Source organism: Lytechinus pictus, chromosome 16 (assembly GCF_037042905.1).
Source record: "Lytechinus pictus isolate F3 Inbred chromosome 16, Lp3.0, whole genome shotgun sequence".
Classification (NCBI taxonomy): domain Eukaryota; kingdom Metazoa; phylum Echinodermata; class Echinoidea; order Temnopleuroida; family Toxopneustidae; genus Lytechinus; species Lytechinus pictus.
The window spans coordinates 9,016,979-9,030,174 of NC_087260.1; the positions used below are offsets into that span (position 1 = coordinate 9,016,979).

The 13,196-nt window shown below is 36.6% G+C and overlaps 1 protein-coding gene across 6 annotated transcripts in view; it reads left to right on the top strand.

Moving 5' to 3' along the window:
* LOC129278888 (uncharacterized) overlaps positions 1–13,196 on the top strand; it is a 49,683-nt gene that overhangs the window by 32,357 nt on the left and 4,130 nt on the right. For 2 of the 6 annotated variants that reach the window (XM_064111464.1, XM_064111468.1), the window contains exons 10-19: positions 251–466; positions 889–1,068; positions 1,542–1,646; positions 2,906–3,163; positions 3,500–3,634; positions 4,555–4,641; positions 7,352–7,436; positions 9,267–9,428; positions 10,146–10,193; positions 12,189–12,266. In XM_064111464.1, coding sequence (XP_063967534.1) covers positions 251–466; positions 889–1,068; positions 1,542–1,646; positions 2,906–3,163; positions 3,500–3,634; positions 4,555–4,641; positions 7,352–7,436; positions 9,267–9,428; positions 10,146–10,193; positions 12,189–12,266 — 1,354 coding nt within the window. The remainder of the gene's footprint in view (positions 1–250; positions 467–888; positions 1,069–1,541; positions 1,647–2,905; positions 3,164–3,499; positions 3,635–4,554; positions 4,642–7,351; positions 7,437–9,266; positions 9,429–10,145; positions 10,194–12,188; positions 12,267–13,196) is intronic. The other 4 variants (XM_064111466.1, XM_064111469.1, XM_064111465.1 and 1 more) reach the window with 3 other exon arrangements.

A 13,196-nucleotide genomic window follows, 5' to 3' on the forward strand; every position in this document is an offset into this window, starting at 1 on the left:
TAATATAAAATCTGGTCATTTATAATGCTTTAAGAGATACATTGTACGTATCTAAGCGCTTACAGATTTATTATTACCCAAGTCATTTCTGCATGCAACATATGCACATCCTCCGCTCCCTGGGGAGTATTCCAGCCAGTCACAATTGAGGTGCACAAAGTACTGGACAAGCTACAATGACTTTCACATCTCCTGGGTAGAGCGGATTTTGGATTAACGATTTCTAAATGTCTCTCATTTGTTTGTTCAGTTGAAGGTCAGTCAGGGGGAAACGGTTGAAGAATGCATGTCACGCCTCCAGGTAAACACCTCGTCCAATCAGCAGGGATTGAAACCTTCCCGTGAGCCTCTGATGAGAAAGGTCAGCCTCAGCTTCCTTAGCAACGACCAGGTCCGGGCAAATGTCATTAAGGAGATCATAACCACGGAGAGGGATTATGTCAAGAATCTGGCTGACATTTATGAGGTAAATACTGACGCTTTAAGAAAGGAATTAATAATTTATCTGCGGGGGCAAGTACATGTATTGCATGTATGTATGTTAGCCTACCACCACATCAATAATTGTTCTGTGTGATATTGAAACGTACTGGAGCTTTTAATTTGTATTGTTCCCTAACATTCAAAGTTTCTCCCTCAGAGCTACATGTACATAGAGTAAGCATGCAGTAAACTCCATTGTTATTCTTAAACATGAAATATGATTTTTTCTTCCCTTATTGGAAGACGTAAAGTAGACCTTACATCTTGTATACTCTCATATGCATTGCTGATAAATTTCACATTTTGCTTTAATATTATAGAATTAGAAACTTGTCTCCAAACCTTTCATCTCTTTCGAGTTATCTTCCCACCAAACTTTAATTTGTTTTTATTTTGCCTCTTCAGGGCTACATTGAGCAAGCACGGAGTAGACCCGACATGTTCAACCAGACACTCATGTCCAAACTATTCTGTAACATTGAGGAGATCTACTGTTTCCAGCAGCGTTTCCTGACGGACCTCGAGCAGTGTATTGACAATGAGTTACCTCATAAGAGTGCGATAGGTGACTGCTTCCTTAAATATGTAAGTGCTTTATTATAGTCTCCTTGTTTTTAGGAACCCATTTCCAACTCGCACTTCTGCTTTACTGAAATTTATATCACCTTCGGATGGGTCAAATTTTAAAGAATTGGCAATACCATTCTTCTGTGTGTGCTGTATAATATGCGTGCATCAGTCAAATGCTGATATTTATCTGATGCATTTTAAAGTTAGAAAATACCTTATCTTATTTAAAAATATGTTGAATGTAAGCTTGGAAATGGTTCCAAAACAATATGGACATATTAATAGCATCAGACCAAATGCCGAATCAGCATTTTGTTTTGTTTATCTCTCTTTTTTATAGAAATGTTACATATAAATTTGTACATTTAGAATATTAGATATCTTTTTTGTAAGAAAACTTCTCTAGTTTGCATATGTGTCTTCCTGTCAGTCATGTATAATCAGCAAATCATTATTGAAATTTGGCATTTCTTTCTATCCCCTTTTAGAAATTGACCTTTGACATCTATGGTGAATACTGTAACAACTACCCTCACGCTGTAAACGAGTTTCAAGAACTCATGAAAGACAACAAATATGTGCAATTCTTTGAGGTGAGCTAGCCTGGCTTTAATATCTGTCAACAACTTTTCTTCTTCATTTCCGTCAATCATTTCTTTTGTGGTTTAAAAGTTATAATTATGGAAGAGACCTTGACAGAAATCCGGAAATGGGATTTGGGGGGTGGGGGAGGGAACCTGCAAATACACAGCCCCCTACCCAAAATGTATGATCATGGCACAGTTTGCCAGTGTCACAATATGGAGGGCCAATGCTTTAAAAAGATTAAACTCCAGTTTTGGTTAAGAAATTAGATAACAGAAGAAACTGCTTGAGAGTACATTTGTGGGAGAATGTTGAATTTACTGATTGTACAACATCAAAGAATGTGAGCATTTTGTCATTTTTACGAATCATCAAAATGTTTAGAAGTCAAATCTGTTTTGACATGACCGGTACCATGCACATGAATTCATATTTGGGGTAACACACAATTGTTAGCCTGAATAGTTTTGTGTCGTGTTTTGAATGTTGAGGTATCTGAACAGCGATGCTTTGTAGTGGTCTGTTTAAATTTTGCTTACAAAAAAAAATTGAAAGACCTTGAAAACTCACAGTTATTGTTTTCACGTATCCCACAAGGGGAGTTAACCTTTAAAGAGAGTGAGGGATTATTATTTGCTAACCCCAGACTTTGTGAAAAGCATTGGAAAATACCTGTAACAGAGACATCTTCTGGGGAAAGCAAACGTGGCATAACAGCAAGAAATCTTTGACCAAGCCTCATTAGACTTGAGCAACAGTGTCGGGCCAGGGAAGGTTAGACAATGACTTGAACATTTTCCAGTGGCATTACGTAATGTCTGCTAGTCAGTGTACATGTACCTTGGTTCGAACATGTGTGATCTATAACCAAATGGTGTCAAAATTTCTTATGAAAGTCGACTTACAACTGACCGTATGGCCCGCGTTCTGAAGTCGAGTTTAGATTAGACCATGGTCTAACTCTGTGCTAAAATTATGGAAAGCCAAAAGTGTCAAAATGTTCCTTACATTGTTCTTTTCTTTATGATTACCGTGCTATTTTCTAACTCATGAATGATGAAGAAAGCTGTCTTATCTATCCTTCCGAAACGGTTAAGAATGATTTGGGAGAAAACTGATACATTGAAATTTAATTGTTAGAGATTTATTCCACCATTGGCCATCCATAGTTAAACCATGACTCTAAGCAGCATTTAAATTAAACCTGACTTGAGAATGCGGACCTATATATTTAAAGAAGTTGTCTTTGATTTGCTGTATGCTGCAGGCCTGCCGTCTCCTTCAATCCATGATCAAGATCCAGCTAGATGGCTTCCTCCTAACCCCGGTCCAGAAGATCTGTAAATACCCTCTCCAGCTCAACGAGCTTCTCAAGTACACCCGGCCGCAGCACCCCGACTTCCAGCCGTTGAAGAGCGCCCTCGAGGCCATGCGGGAGGTAGCCCAGAGCATCAACGAGAGGAAACGAAGGATAGAGCATATCGAGAACATTGCGCTGTGGCAGAAGACAATAGGGGATTGGGAGGTAGGTTTGCTTATATAATTTGTTATTCGTATCAGGCTATGATAGGGTTCATAGCACTCTGCTCCTCGGAAAGGACGTTCAAAGGAGGTCTTGATGATGATGATGATTATCCACAGCATTTATATCGCGACATATTTCTGTTAATAACATTGATTGGTGCAGCACAGAGGAGAGTATGGAGAAGTTAAGAACCCACTGCACTCTCTGTAACAGAGTTGGGGAAAACCCTGATATAATGGTCCACCTGCATTAACATGATAATTACATAGAAAATGACAATAGATATTGAGATGATTGAGTCACAATTTATTTTCAATCTTTCATTTTCCTTTGCAGGGTGATGATGTCCTAGATCGTAGTTCAATGTTGATCTACTCGGATGAGGTGAATCGTGTAAGCCTGACCGGTAGGCATCGCACATCGCCACGGCAACTGTTTTTATTCGACCATCAGCTCATCATTTGCAGAAAGGTAGGTGTATGTTGTAAAAATTTCCCCATAATTACAATCATAAACATATCTTTCTTTCTAGATGGGATTAGAAGTTCATAAACATCTCTTTTCTCTCTAGATGGGCTTAAGTAGTTCAACTCTATTCCCTACTGGAAACACTTGCACCATGTTTATTGAAACCCTTTCCTCTGTGTGTATTCTTCCAATGGTTTTCTGGAGGGTTTTTCACAAAGATTTAAAAGGTGACTTAGGATTAAACTTAAATGTCCAGTTGCTTAGTGAAAGTAATGCTGTAACACACTGGTCTTATGAGCATTTCATGAAAGGGCATGTCTAAAGTTTTGTCTTTACAAGTTCGGTTTTATCCGACAGTTACCATAGTAACAGTGCTTCTCAGCCAATCAAAATCAAGGAAAGTTGTCAAATCTGACAACTTGTCAGATGAAAATGTTGATGAAACGTGTCATGCTCAGGACATGTATACTAGTGGGTATAGTCAGTAATGAGCTCACACACTGAAATTAATGTTTGAGGTTTGCTGAAGCATGACTTTTAAGACAATGCACTTTAATTCAATTTTGTTTTCCTTTAAGTTACACTTAACTCTTTGTGAAACTGCCCCCACTGATTGCATGTTAAGATGATAACAGGAATGGAGGAGGACTTACACGGAATAGTTAGTTGTGAATAAGAGAATCTAGGAGCATTTTCGACTACTATCCATCTGGTAGCTAGATGTTTTATATTTATAATGTCAACAAGAAGGAACATTTTCGGGAGACGTACTCGTCCATCACAAATTTGGCATTTCTAAAGATGTGTAAAAGTCACAACTATCTTCAGTTTACAGTATATTTTATATGAAAGCTCACAATAATTGTTTCTCATTTTTTTTTTTTATCAACTTTGCTTTCCCCTCTTAATGCCGATTATCGTAGTTATGGGTAGATGAATGGATAGATAAAACGAGGAAAGGAGAAATTAGCGGCAAGGAATACCTGACTGCCTCGGTCTACATGTGGCGTGTAAGGATTCAGTGTCGATTGTAGTCCCATCCATAGCACTTGGTGTTGGGGGTATATTCAAGGATTAAATATTGTAGTCCCATCTGTAGCACTTGGTGTTGGTGTATATTGTGCGAGGGACTGTGGTTCATATCAACAGAGTATTATTATTATTAAGTGGTACATGTGCAGTGGGTGATTTCAAGTTCAGTGTTGACCTTTTGGTGTTGGTGTTAGGTCAGTTTTAACATGAGTTTAACACCAAACATAAAACGAAGATGGTCCTAGAAAGTCACTCACTAGGTGTTGATCTGGATTATTTGTGTAAACTCAGAATAGGTTTTGGAGCTAGGAAATGCAATCCAAATTGTGCTTCCAACACCAACACCGAACTTGAAATCACCCAGTATGGTGTTGGCCTTCTTTAACTTATGTATCATCTTGATGAATATTTACAACTTTTCTAATCGTATTTCACCCTTTGATGTTGTGTTAGTTTTCAATGAGTCAGTGCCTAGTTTTAATGTATGAAAAGTGTAAAACCAGATTATGTATTCATCAGAATGTAATTAATGACACATATTTTATATATAATTACGTTTAACCAAATATTGTTATTTATTGTATAGATGTGTAGGAAAAATAACTAACATATTTCTGTTCCTTATAATGATATTGTATTCTGTTAACTTTGCAGCAGACCTTTCATGGATTATTTTTTCATTGTATTGGAATAATGATTATAATATAAATTTCTTCAGCACAACTAATGAAGAATTATACAATACATGTATATTTTGTGTCTCCTTGGTTCTTAATTAAAATTATGTAGATCTTATATCAGAATTAATATTTGCATATTTATTTTTCTGTTTACATGTATATATAGCATTCCATCATTACCAGCCTGTAAAATATATAACCGATGTCATAATTTATTTATGTTTATATTGCAATTATATTTATCTTGTATTTTATCTTATTTCTTTAATTTTCCACTGTATCCTTAGTCTTTAGCACAACTAATGAATAATTATACCATACATGTATATTTTGTGTCTCCTTGGTGTTTAATTAAAATTATATAGATCTTATATCAGAATTAATATTTGCATATTTATTTTCAAAGATGGCTGGCAAATAATAATTATAATGTAGCTACAACTTGAAGCAGATATTTTAAAGGGTTGGATATCATTATGCGCGTGCTTATTACAGCAATTGAAATTTATATATGAAGGGTTTTTGTCTCGCCTGCATAGCAGAGCGAGACTATAGGCGCCGCTTTTCCGACGGCGGCGGCGGCGTCAACATCAAATCTTAACCTAAGGTTAAGTTTTTGAAATGACATCATAACTTAGAAAGTCTATGGACCTAGTTCATGAAACTTGAACATAAGGTTAATCAAGTATTACTGAACATCCTGCCTGAGTTTCAGGTCACATGACCAAGGTCAAAGGTCATTTAGGGTCAATGAACTTTGACCATGTTGGGAGAATTATTTTCAAAATCTTAATCGAAGGTTAAGCTTTTGAAATGACATCATAACTTAGAAATTATATAGACCTAGTTCATGAAACTTGGACATAAGGTTAATCAAGTAAAAGTGAACATCCTGCTTGAGTTTCAGGTCACGTGACCAAGGTCAGAGGTCATTTAGGGTCAATGAACTTTGGTCAAGTTGGGGGTATTTGTTGAATTACCATCATAACTTTGAAAATTAATGGATCTAGTTCATGAAACTTAGACATTAGGTTAATTAAGTACCACTGAATATCCTGTGCGAGTTTCAGGTCACATGACCATGGTCAAAGGTCATTTAAGGTCAATGAACTTTGGCCGTGTTGGGGGTATTTGTTAAATTACCATCCTAACTCTGAAAGTTTACAGATCTAGTTCATAAAACTTGGACAAAAGAGTAATCAAGTATCACTGAACATCCTGTAAGAGTTTCAGGTCACATGACCATGGTCAAAGGTCATTAAAGGTCAATGAACTTTGGCCGTGTTGGGGGTATTTGTTGAATTACCATCGTAACTCTGAAAGTTTATGGATCTAGTTCATAAAACTTGGGATATAAGAGTAATCAAGTATCACTGAACATCCCTTGTGAATTTCAGGTCACAAAACCAAGGTCAAAGGTCAGTTAAAGTCAATAAACTTAGGCAATGTTGGGGTAATTGTTGAATTGCCATCATAACTTTGAAAGTTTATAGATAGAGTGAATGAATGTGGACATGGGTGTAGTTGACAAGTCTTAAGTCACCGTTCAAATGTCATTTATGGTCAATGAACGTGGTATTATGTTATTATATGAATGGTGTTTTTGTGAATGATTATTTTATAGTAGTTTTCAAAGTTAGCACTGCTGCTATATTAAATCGCGTAATGCAGGCGAGACTGCCAGAGGCGTTCCACTTGTTTATTGCTTTATCTGATAATCATCGGTCATATTTCAAAATAAAAATCTAATGACATTTTATCCTGCAATGCAATAAGCAATCTGCAGCAAACCTTTTAGTTTGATGGCAATAAATTAGTAATTATTAGTTTCTTTACTATTTAGTAAAATGCAAAATACTTAATTCAACTTAGTGAAGGAAGATTATTATCAATAGTATCTTTTTTTCTTTGAAAAATTTCAGTTTGGGATTCCCCCCTTTTAATTTGATAGTAGCGATAATTATGATGAAAATTATTATGATGTAAATATTTATTTTGTTCATTTCAGGACATACTAAGGCGGGATCTGTATGTTTACAAAGACAGAATAGATCTAGATGACTGTCAGATTGAAGATCTTCCAGATGGAAAAGGTATGATAAAGAGTTTGGTTGGTGGTGGTGTTGGAATTGGTGTTGTTATTGGTGTTTATGCTGGTGCCGGTGTTAGTGCTGATGTCGGTTTTGGGCACACAATTTAGATGCAATTCAATTCAATTCAATTCATTTCTTTGACATCCTTTAAAAATATACAACACATGTACAAGGATAATATGATACAACAAAAAAGTAAAAGAATTTAAATAATGATGTATTAAGAAATTAGTAGAAATGTAAAAGAAATGAAAAAAAATGTAAAAAGCAAGATATTGTTTCCCCTTGCACCCTCAACTTATCTTAGTTAACATCATTTATTCAAATCTGATTATTGATTGCTCCCATGGCAACCTTCGTATTTAGGATAATAATAGCTATTTTTTATATAGCACTTTTTCCATAATGGCCCAAAGCGCTTTACAGCATATTATTACCCCGGTCGTCGGATCCTTGCATGCCCGCATACAATGTATGCACCTTCTCCACTCCCTGGGGAGCATTCCAACAAGAGTTCCAAGACTCAATTGCTAGGCATACTACATAGGCTTTCGCATCCTACCGGGTACCCAATTAGCACCTGGGTCAAGAGTGGCAAAGTGTGGATTAACGCCTTGCCAAAGGACGCTAGACCGTGGTGGGATTCGAAACACGACCCTCTGTTTACAAGGGAATGGAGTAGGGGTAGCCTACAATCTAGAGGGAGGCTGCAGGAATCGTCTCAAATGCTATCATGCTGAATGATACACAATGTACAGTACATGTACCTCTGAACTGACAAGATTATAAATACTGGCTGCCCACCCTCTCTCGTCTTGCTTTTCCAATTGTTTTCTTATTTTCTACTTTGATTTCAGGGAGGACTTTTTGTACAAAAAGTTGCCACAGAATCATGGTATTGTGCCAAAGTTGGCTTAACCCATTGAGCCTCATGTCCAAGATATAAGGTCTGGTGAGGGTCTGTGGAAAATGTTTATTATGCCGAAAACAATTAGACCCCTATTCTGAAGATGGGTGTACCTTAAACTCTGGCCTAAAGTTGTGTTTTAACTATGGGTAGCCAATTGTGACAGAAATCTCTAGAAGTAGAGGTTCATAGTGTCAGCACATTTGACTCTCAAATCATTATAATTATAATAATAGCTGTATATTTACCCAGGGTAGCCACTTCAGTTCCGAAAACTGTTCTCCCAGCGGGCCCTGCTATTATTACCCCGGCTTTAGCTGGGCTGCCTAGGCGCTAAAGTATTTGAGGAATTAATCCTGCCGGGTACCCATTCACCTCACCTGGGTCGAGTGCAGCACAATCATTCTTAACTGTCTGGCAAGGATAGATAAGATAATGGTCTTCACCATTAAAGAATTAGGTAAGAGCACAGCAAACATATAAAGAAACATACCATGTGAGCAAATTTTGTCGTGTTTGGCTTCCCGTAACTTTAGCACAGAGTTAGCTAGACCACGGTCCAAGTTAAACCCGAGTTCAGAATAACGGGCCATAATGTTCAATTGGTTAACATTTGTTTACAAATGTGGAGCGTTGTGGCCCAGTGGATAAGTCTTCTGACTTTGAAACAGAGGGTCGTGGGTTCGAATCCCAGCCATGGCGTAATTTCCTTCAGCAAGAAATTTATCTACATTGTGCTGCACTCCACCCAGGTGAGGTGAAAGGGTACCCGGCAGGAATAATTCCTTGAATGCATGAGCGCTGAAAGGCAGCTCGAGCTAAGGCCGGGGTAATAATAATAATAACGCACCTCGGAATAGAATATTTCTAGATAGATGGCGCTATATAAATGCCGATTATTATTATTGTTAATACAAACACAGAGAATGAATGGAACGTGACGCTACGGTACGCCTGGAAGATACAGAACTTTGAAGACCAGTCCAAGGTGTATGTCTTCATGTGTAGGAGTCGCAAGGAGAAGAGAAGATGGCTGAGGCATTTCGCCAAAGAGAGAAAGATCGTCCACGAGGGACTCACCAGAGGTAGGTCAAGGATCTTTGAAATATGGTGAAAAACAGTTATGAAGTTTTCTTCAGGGGCCTGTCTCAGAATGACTTGTTATAACAACAAATTTCTATTTAAAAAAATTTCTAGCAGCCAATCAAATTGAATGATTTGAGTAGCTTTAAGCTGTTCTTGCAAATTTGTTATTGCAACAAGTTTTATGAAATGGGGCTCCAGATTTACTCACGAAGCTGATAAGATCTGAGATGGAAACTTTCACTTTTAAAGTCTGATGAAATCTTACAAAAGTCAGTGACTATAAAAAATGATAAAAAATGTAGGTTGAAATTCAGCTTTTTAAAGTGCAATTTGCATGATTGAGAAACTGGGGGGTTCACAAAAATTTAAGTTAGACTTAGAGTCACACTTAAATGCTGACGCGTATGTGGTATGCAATGTGCAATCTTATTGATCAATATGGAGTGGTGCACATCCTCTTTGCATGATCTGACCAATGCGGTCATGCCTTTTATACCGCACACAACTAGGCATCTAAGTGCGACTCTAAAGTCATACATGTACTTACATGTAAATCTTTGTGAAGCGCTGATATAGGTGAAGCATTTTATAAAGATTTTAAACAGTGTTTTTACTGTGTATGTTACTGTAGATCTTAAATCTAAATAATAAATATTTTGCATTGCAATGAAGTGTATATCTCATTTTATTTCTTCTTGAATGACTTTGTGTTGTAGTAAATCAAGGTTCTCTACGTAAAAATCGACCAAAGAGAAGAATTAAGAGTAAGAAATTCATGTTTTTGGAATGAGAATCACGGAATGCTTCATTCTGAAATTAATTCAATATGAATTCATGCATTTTATTGATTTGCTTGTATACAATACTATTTATTTTCTATGAGTTCATTTCACATGGATTATGTTTGCACGTTGCATGGATTTTCTTTTATTCCACAAACTATTATTTTTACTTACTATCGATCATGAAATTTAATTGATATTCATAACTATCACATAAAACTGAAGTCACTCACAATTAATATCACAATGAACAAATGTAATACATGATTATTACTACTGTATGTAATTTTTAATTTACTTTGGCATTGATTATTCACAAGTAAATGTCTATCAGATATTTCATTAATTTTTTTTGTATGGTCAACCTTCATTTCTTGCCAGTCACACTTCACTTATTGAATCGCTCAATCTTTTTTCACTTGCAAATATTACAACTTTTCATATGAACTAAAAGCAGACAAATCATTTTATGAAGGTTTCATCTATAACAGGTTGGAAGGCAAAGATGGCATGTGAATACCCCTATTCTATCCTAAATTTATAAATATATAACAAAAAGGAGAAATGTTTGTTATTTTTTCTAATGTAATGAGTGCTGTAAAAGGCATGTGGATTTACATTTCCATAATGATATGAAGACATTTTCATCAATCAAAGTGATATATTCACATACAAACTGGGGCCCGTTACATAAAGCTGTTCGTAAGTTAAGAGCGACTTTAAGAACGACTGGTGATCCTTTCTTACGCGCTAAACCATCGCCAATGAATATACCATTTACCACAAGAAAGGATCACCAGTCGTTCTTAAAGTCGCTCTTAACTTACGAACAGCTTTATGAAACACCCACCTGGTGCAATAAGGGCTGTGAAAAACTGGCGAATCAATGTTAATTAGAATTTGTTTCACATTGCGCTGCACTCCTCCGTATTTAATACAGAGGAGTAATATCAGAATCATTTCCTGTATCCATGTATTTCTGCCTTATCATTTTCTTGATAAAATGTGTATGGACTATAACATTTTATTTTGTAAAAAAGATGCCTGATTAAAGGGCCTGCATTTTCCATCACTAAGCAAATATTTAGCTGTAAATGGTCCAGCACACATTACCATTCTAACTTGCATGAACATTGACCGGTATAGCAACGATATGTACGTCGTGGTAATGGAATGTCAGACATTGAAATGCTGCATTATATAATTATGGATACTTTATGAGAGCTGTGGTGATCTAGGGGGCATGTCTCTGGCCTTTATATTTCACAATATTCTGGTTCAAATCCCATTGTGGCGCTAATGTCCTTAGGCAAGGCATTAATCTACATTTGCCTGACAGGACACAGGTAAGATAGATGGGTACATGTCAGGAACATATGCCTTGAATTGCTTGTATCTTATTGACTACTATGCTACTAATTGTGAAGTATCAGGAGTGCCATATATGACAGTCTTGAGTTCTTTAAGAACAAAGTATAATTTTATTTCCCTATAATACCAAACTTGTTCAGTTTTCCCTATAACAAAAACTTTTTTACATTTCCCTATAACAAAACTTTTTCAGTTTTCCCTATAACAAGACTTTTTCAGTTTCGAAAATTCAAAACTGACATAACTTTTATCATTGGTAGGTACAGGTAATAATAAAGATATACACCACATAGTGTTAATAAGGTGCAGATTATCTAGTTGTCTAGTCAATGGCGCACTATATATTACCCCAGCTTTAGCTGTTTGAAGTGCTTGGTGCATTCAAGGAATTAATCCTGCCGGGTACCCATTCACCTCACGTGGGTTGGAGGCAGCATAATGTGGATGAATTTCTTGCTGAAGGAAATTACACCATGGCTGGGATTTGAACCCATGTCCCTCTGATTCAAAGGCAAGAATCAGATGATATTTAGGAGTTGAAATTATCTGCATTTTTGTGTTGAGACTAATTTTGATATTTTGTATTTCTGTTCTTTTTGTATTCAGGTAGCAGTTTCATGGCCGCAAAGGAAGCTGCCTTAAAAACATCAACGACGAACAAGCCCAGTAAACCAACAGACAGAGGTGAGAATTGATTCTAGATATGAATGCCAGGGAGGGTGTCTCTTACAAAGATTTAAAGCAACCTTACATTGACAAATCATGGGGAAATCAAGGCTAATCTCAGAACAGAGAAGGGATTCAAGTCTTTCACTTGGCTGCATGCCTGGGGATGTTATGTAATAGATGCTGGCATGTCTGGGAGGTCTAACATAGAGCAATAGTTAGTAGACCAACCAACCAGAAGTAAACTGCGTGTGTTCACTTTGAAACATGTAACTTCACCGAGGTTATTTATTTTGGTTTAGCAATTGAGACCTGCTAAGAGTCTGAAAATTGGGATTGTTGGAAACTAGAACTGCGACGACCTGAAATAAATAACCATCACGAGTTCGGTCAAATTCTTGCTGTCCGAACTTTTATTGTATTAGTCCGACGGGTGCTCATGACGGACGGATTATATTGTGCAAGTCAATTGGCCTTTTGCAAATTTCGTATTGATTCAATTTCCTAATGATTTGTCAGTGGCAGGGTGCTTTAAGTGTGACTTTGGTTGCTCTTAAATTTCAGTTTCACTGCATTGGTGAGATCCTGCGCACACCAATGACAAAATGTATTGTTAAATTTAAAGAAGAAAATACTAATCGAAAACACTGAAGACCATCTCTATGAATTCTTAGTATGTAAAGTTCGCCGGTTGTCAATGTATACAAATACAACCAAAAGAGCTGAAATTCATTGGGCATTTTAAGAAATCATTATGTATAATTTGCAGGAAAAAAAAGTGGGGAAGGGTATTTGGAATTTTTTTTTTCTTATCAGAAACTGGTTAGTTTGTGGTGCTTTATAAATAATATTTATAATTGTAATTATGATGGTGGTGGTGGTGATGACGACGATAGTGTGATGATGATGATGATGATGATATGATGGTGATGATGGTGATGATTATGA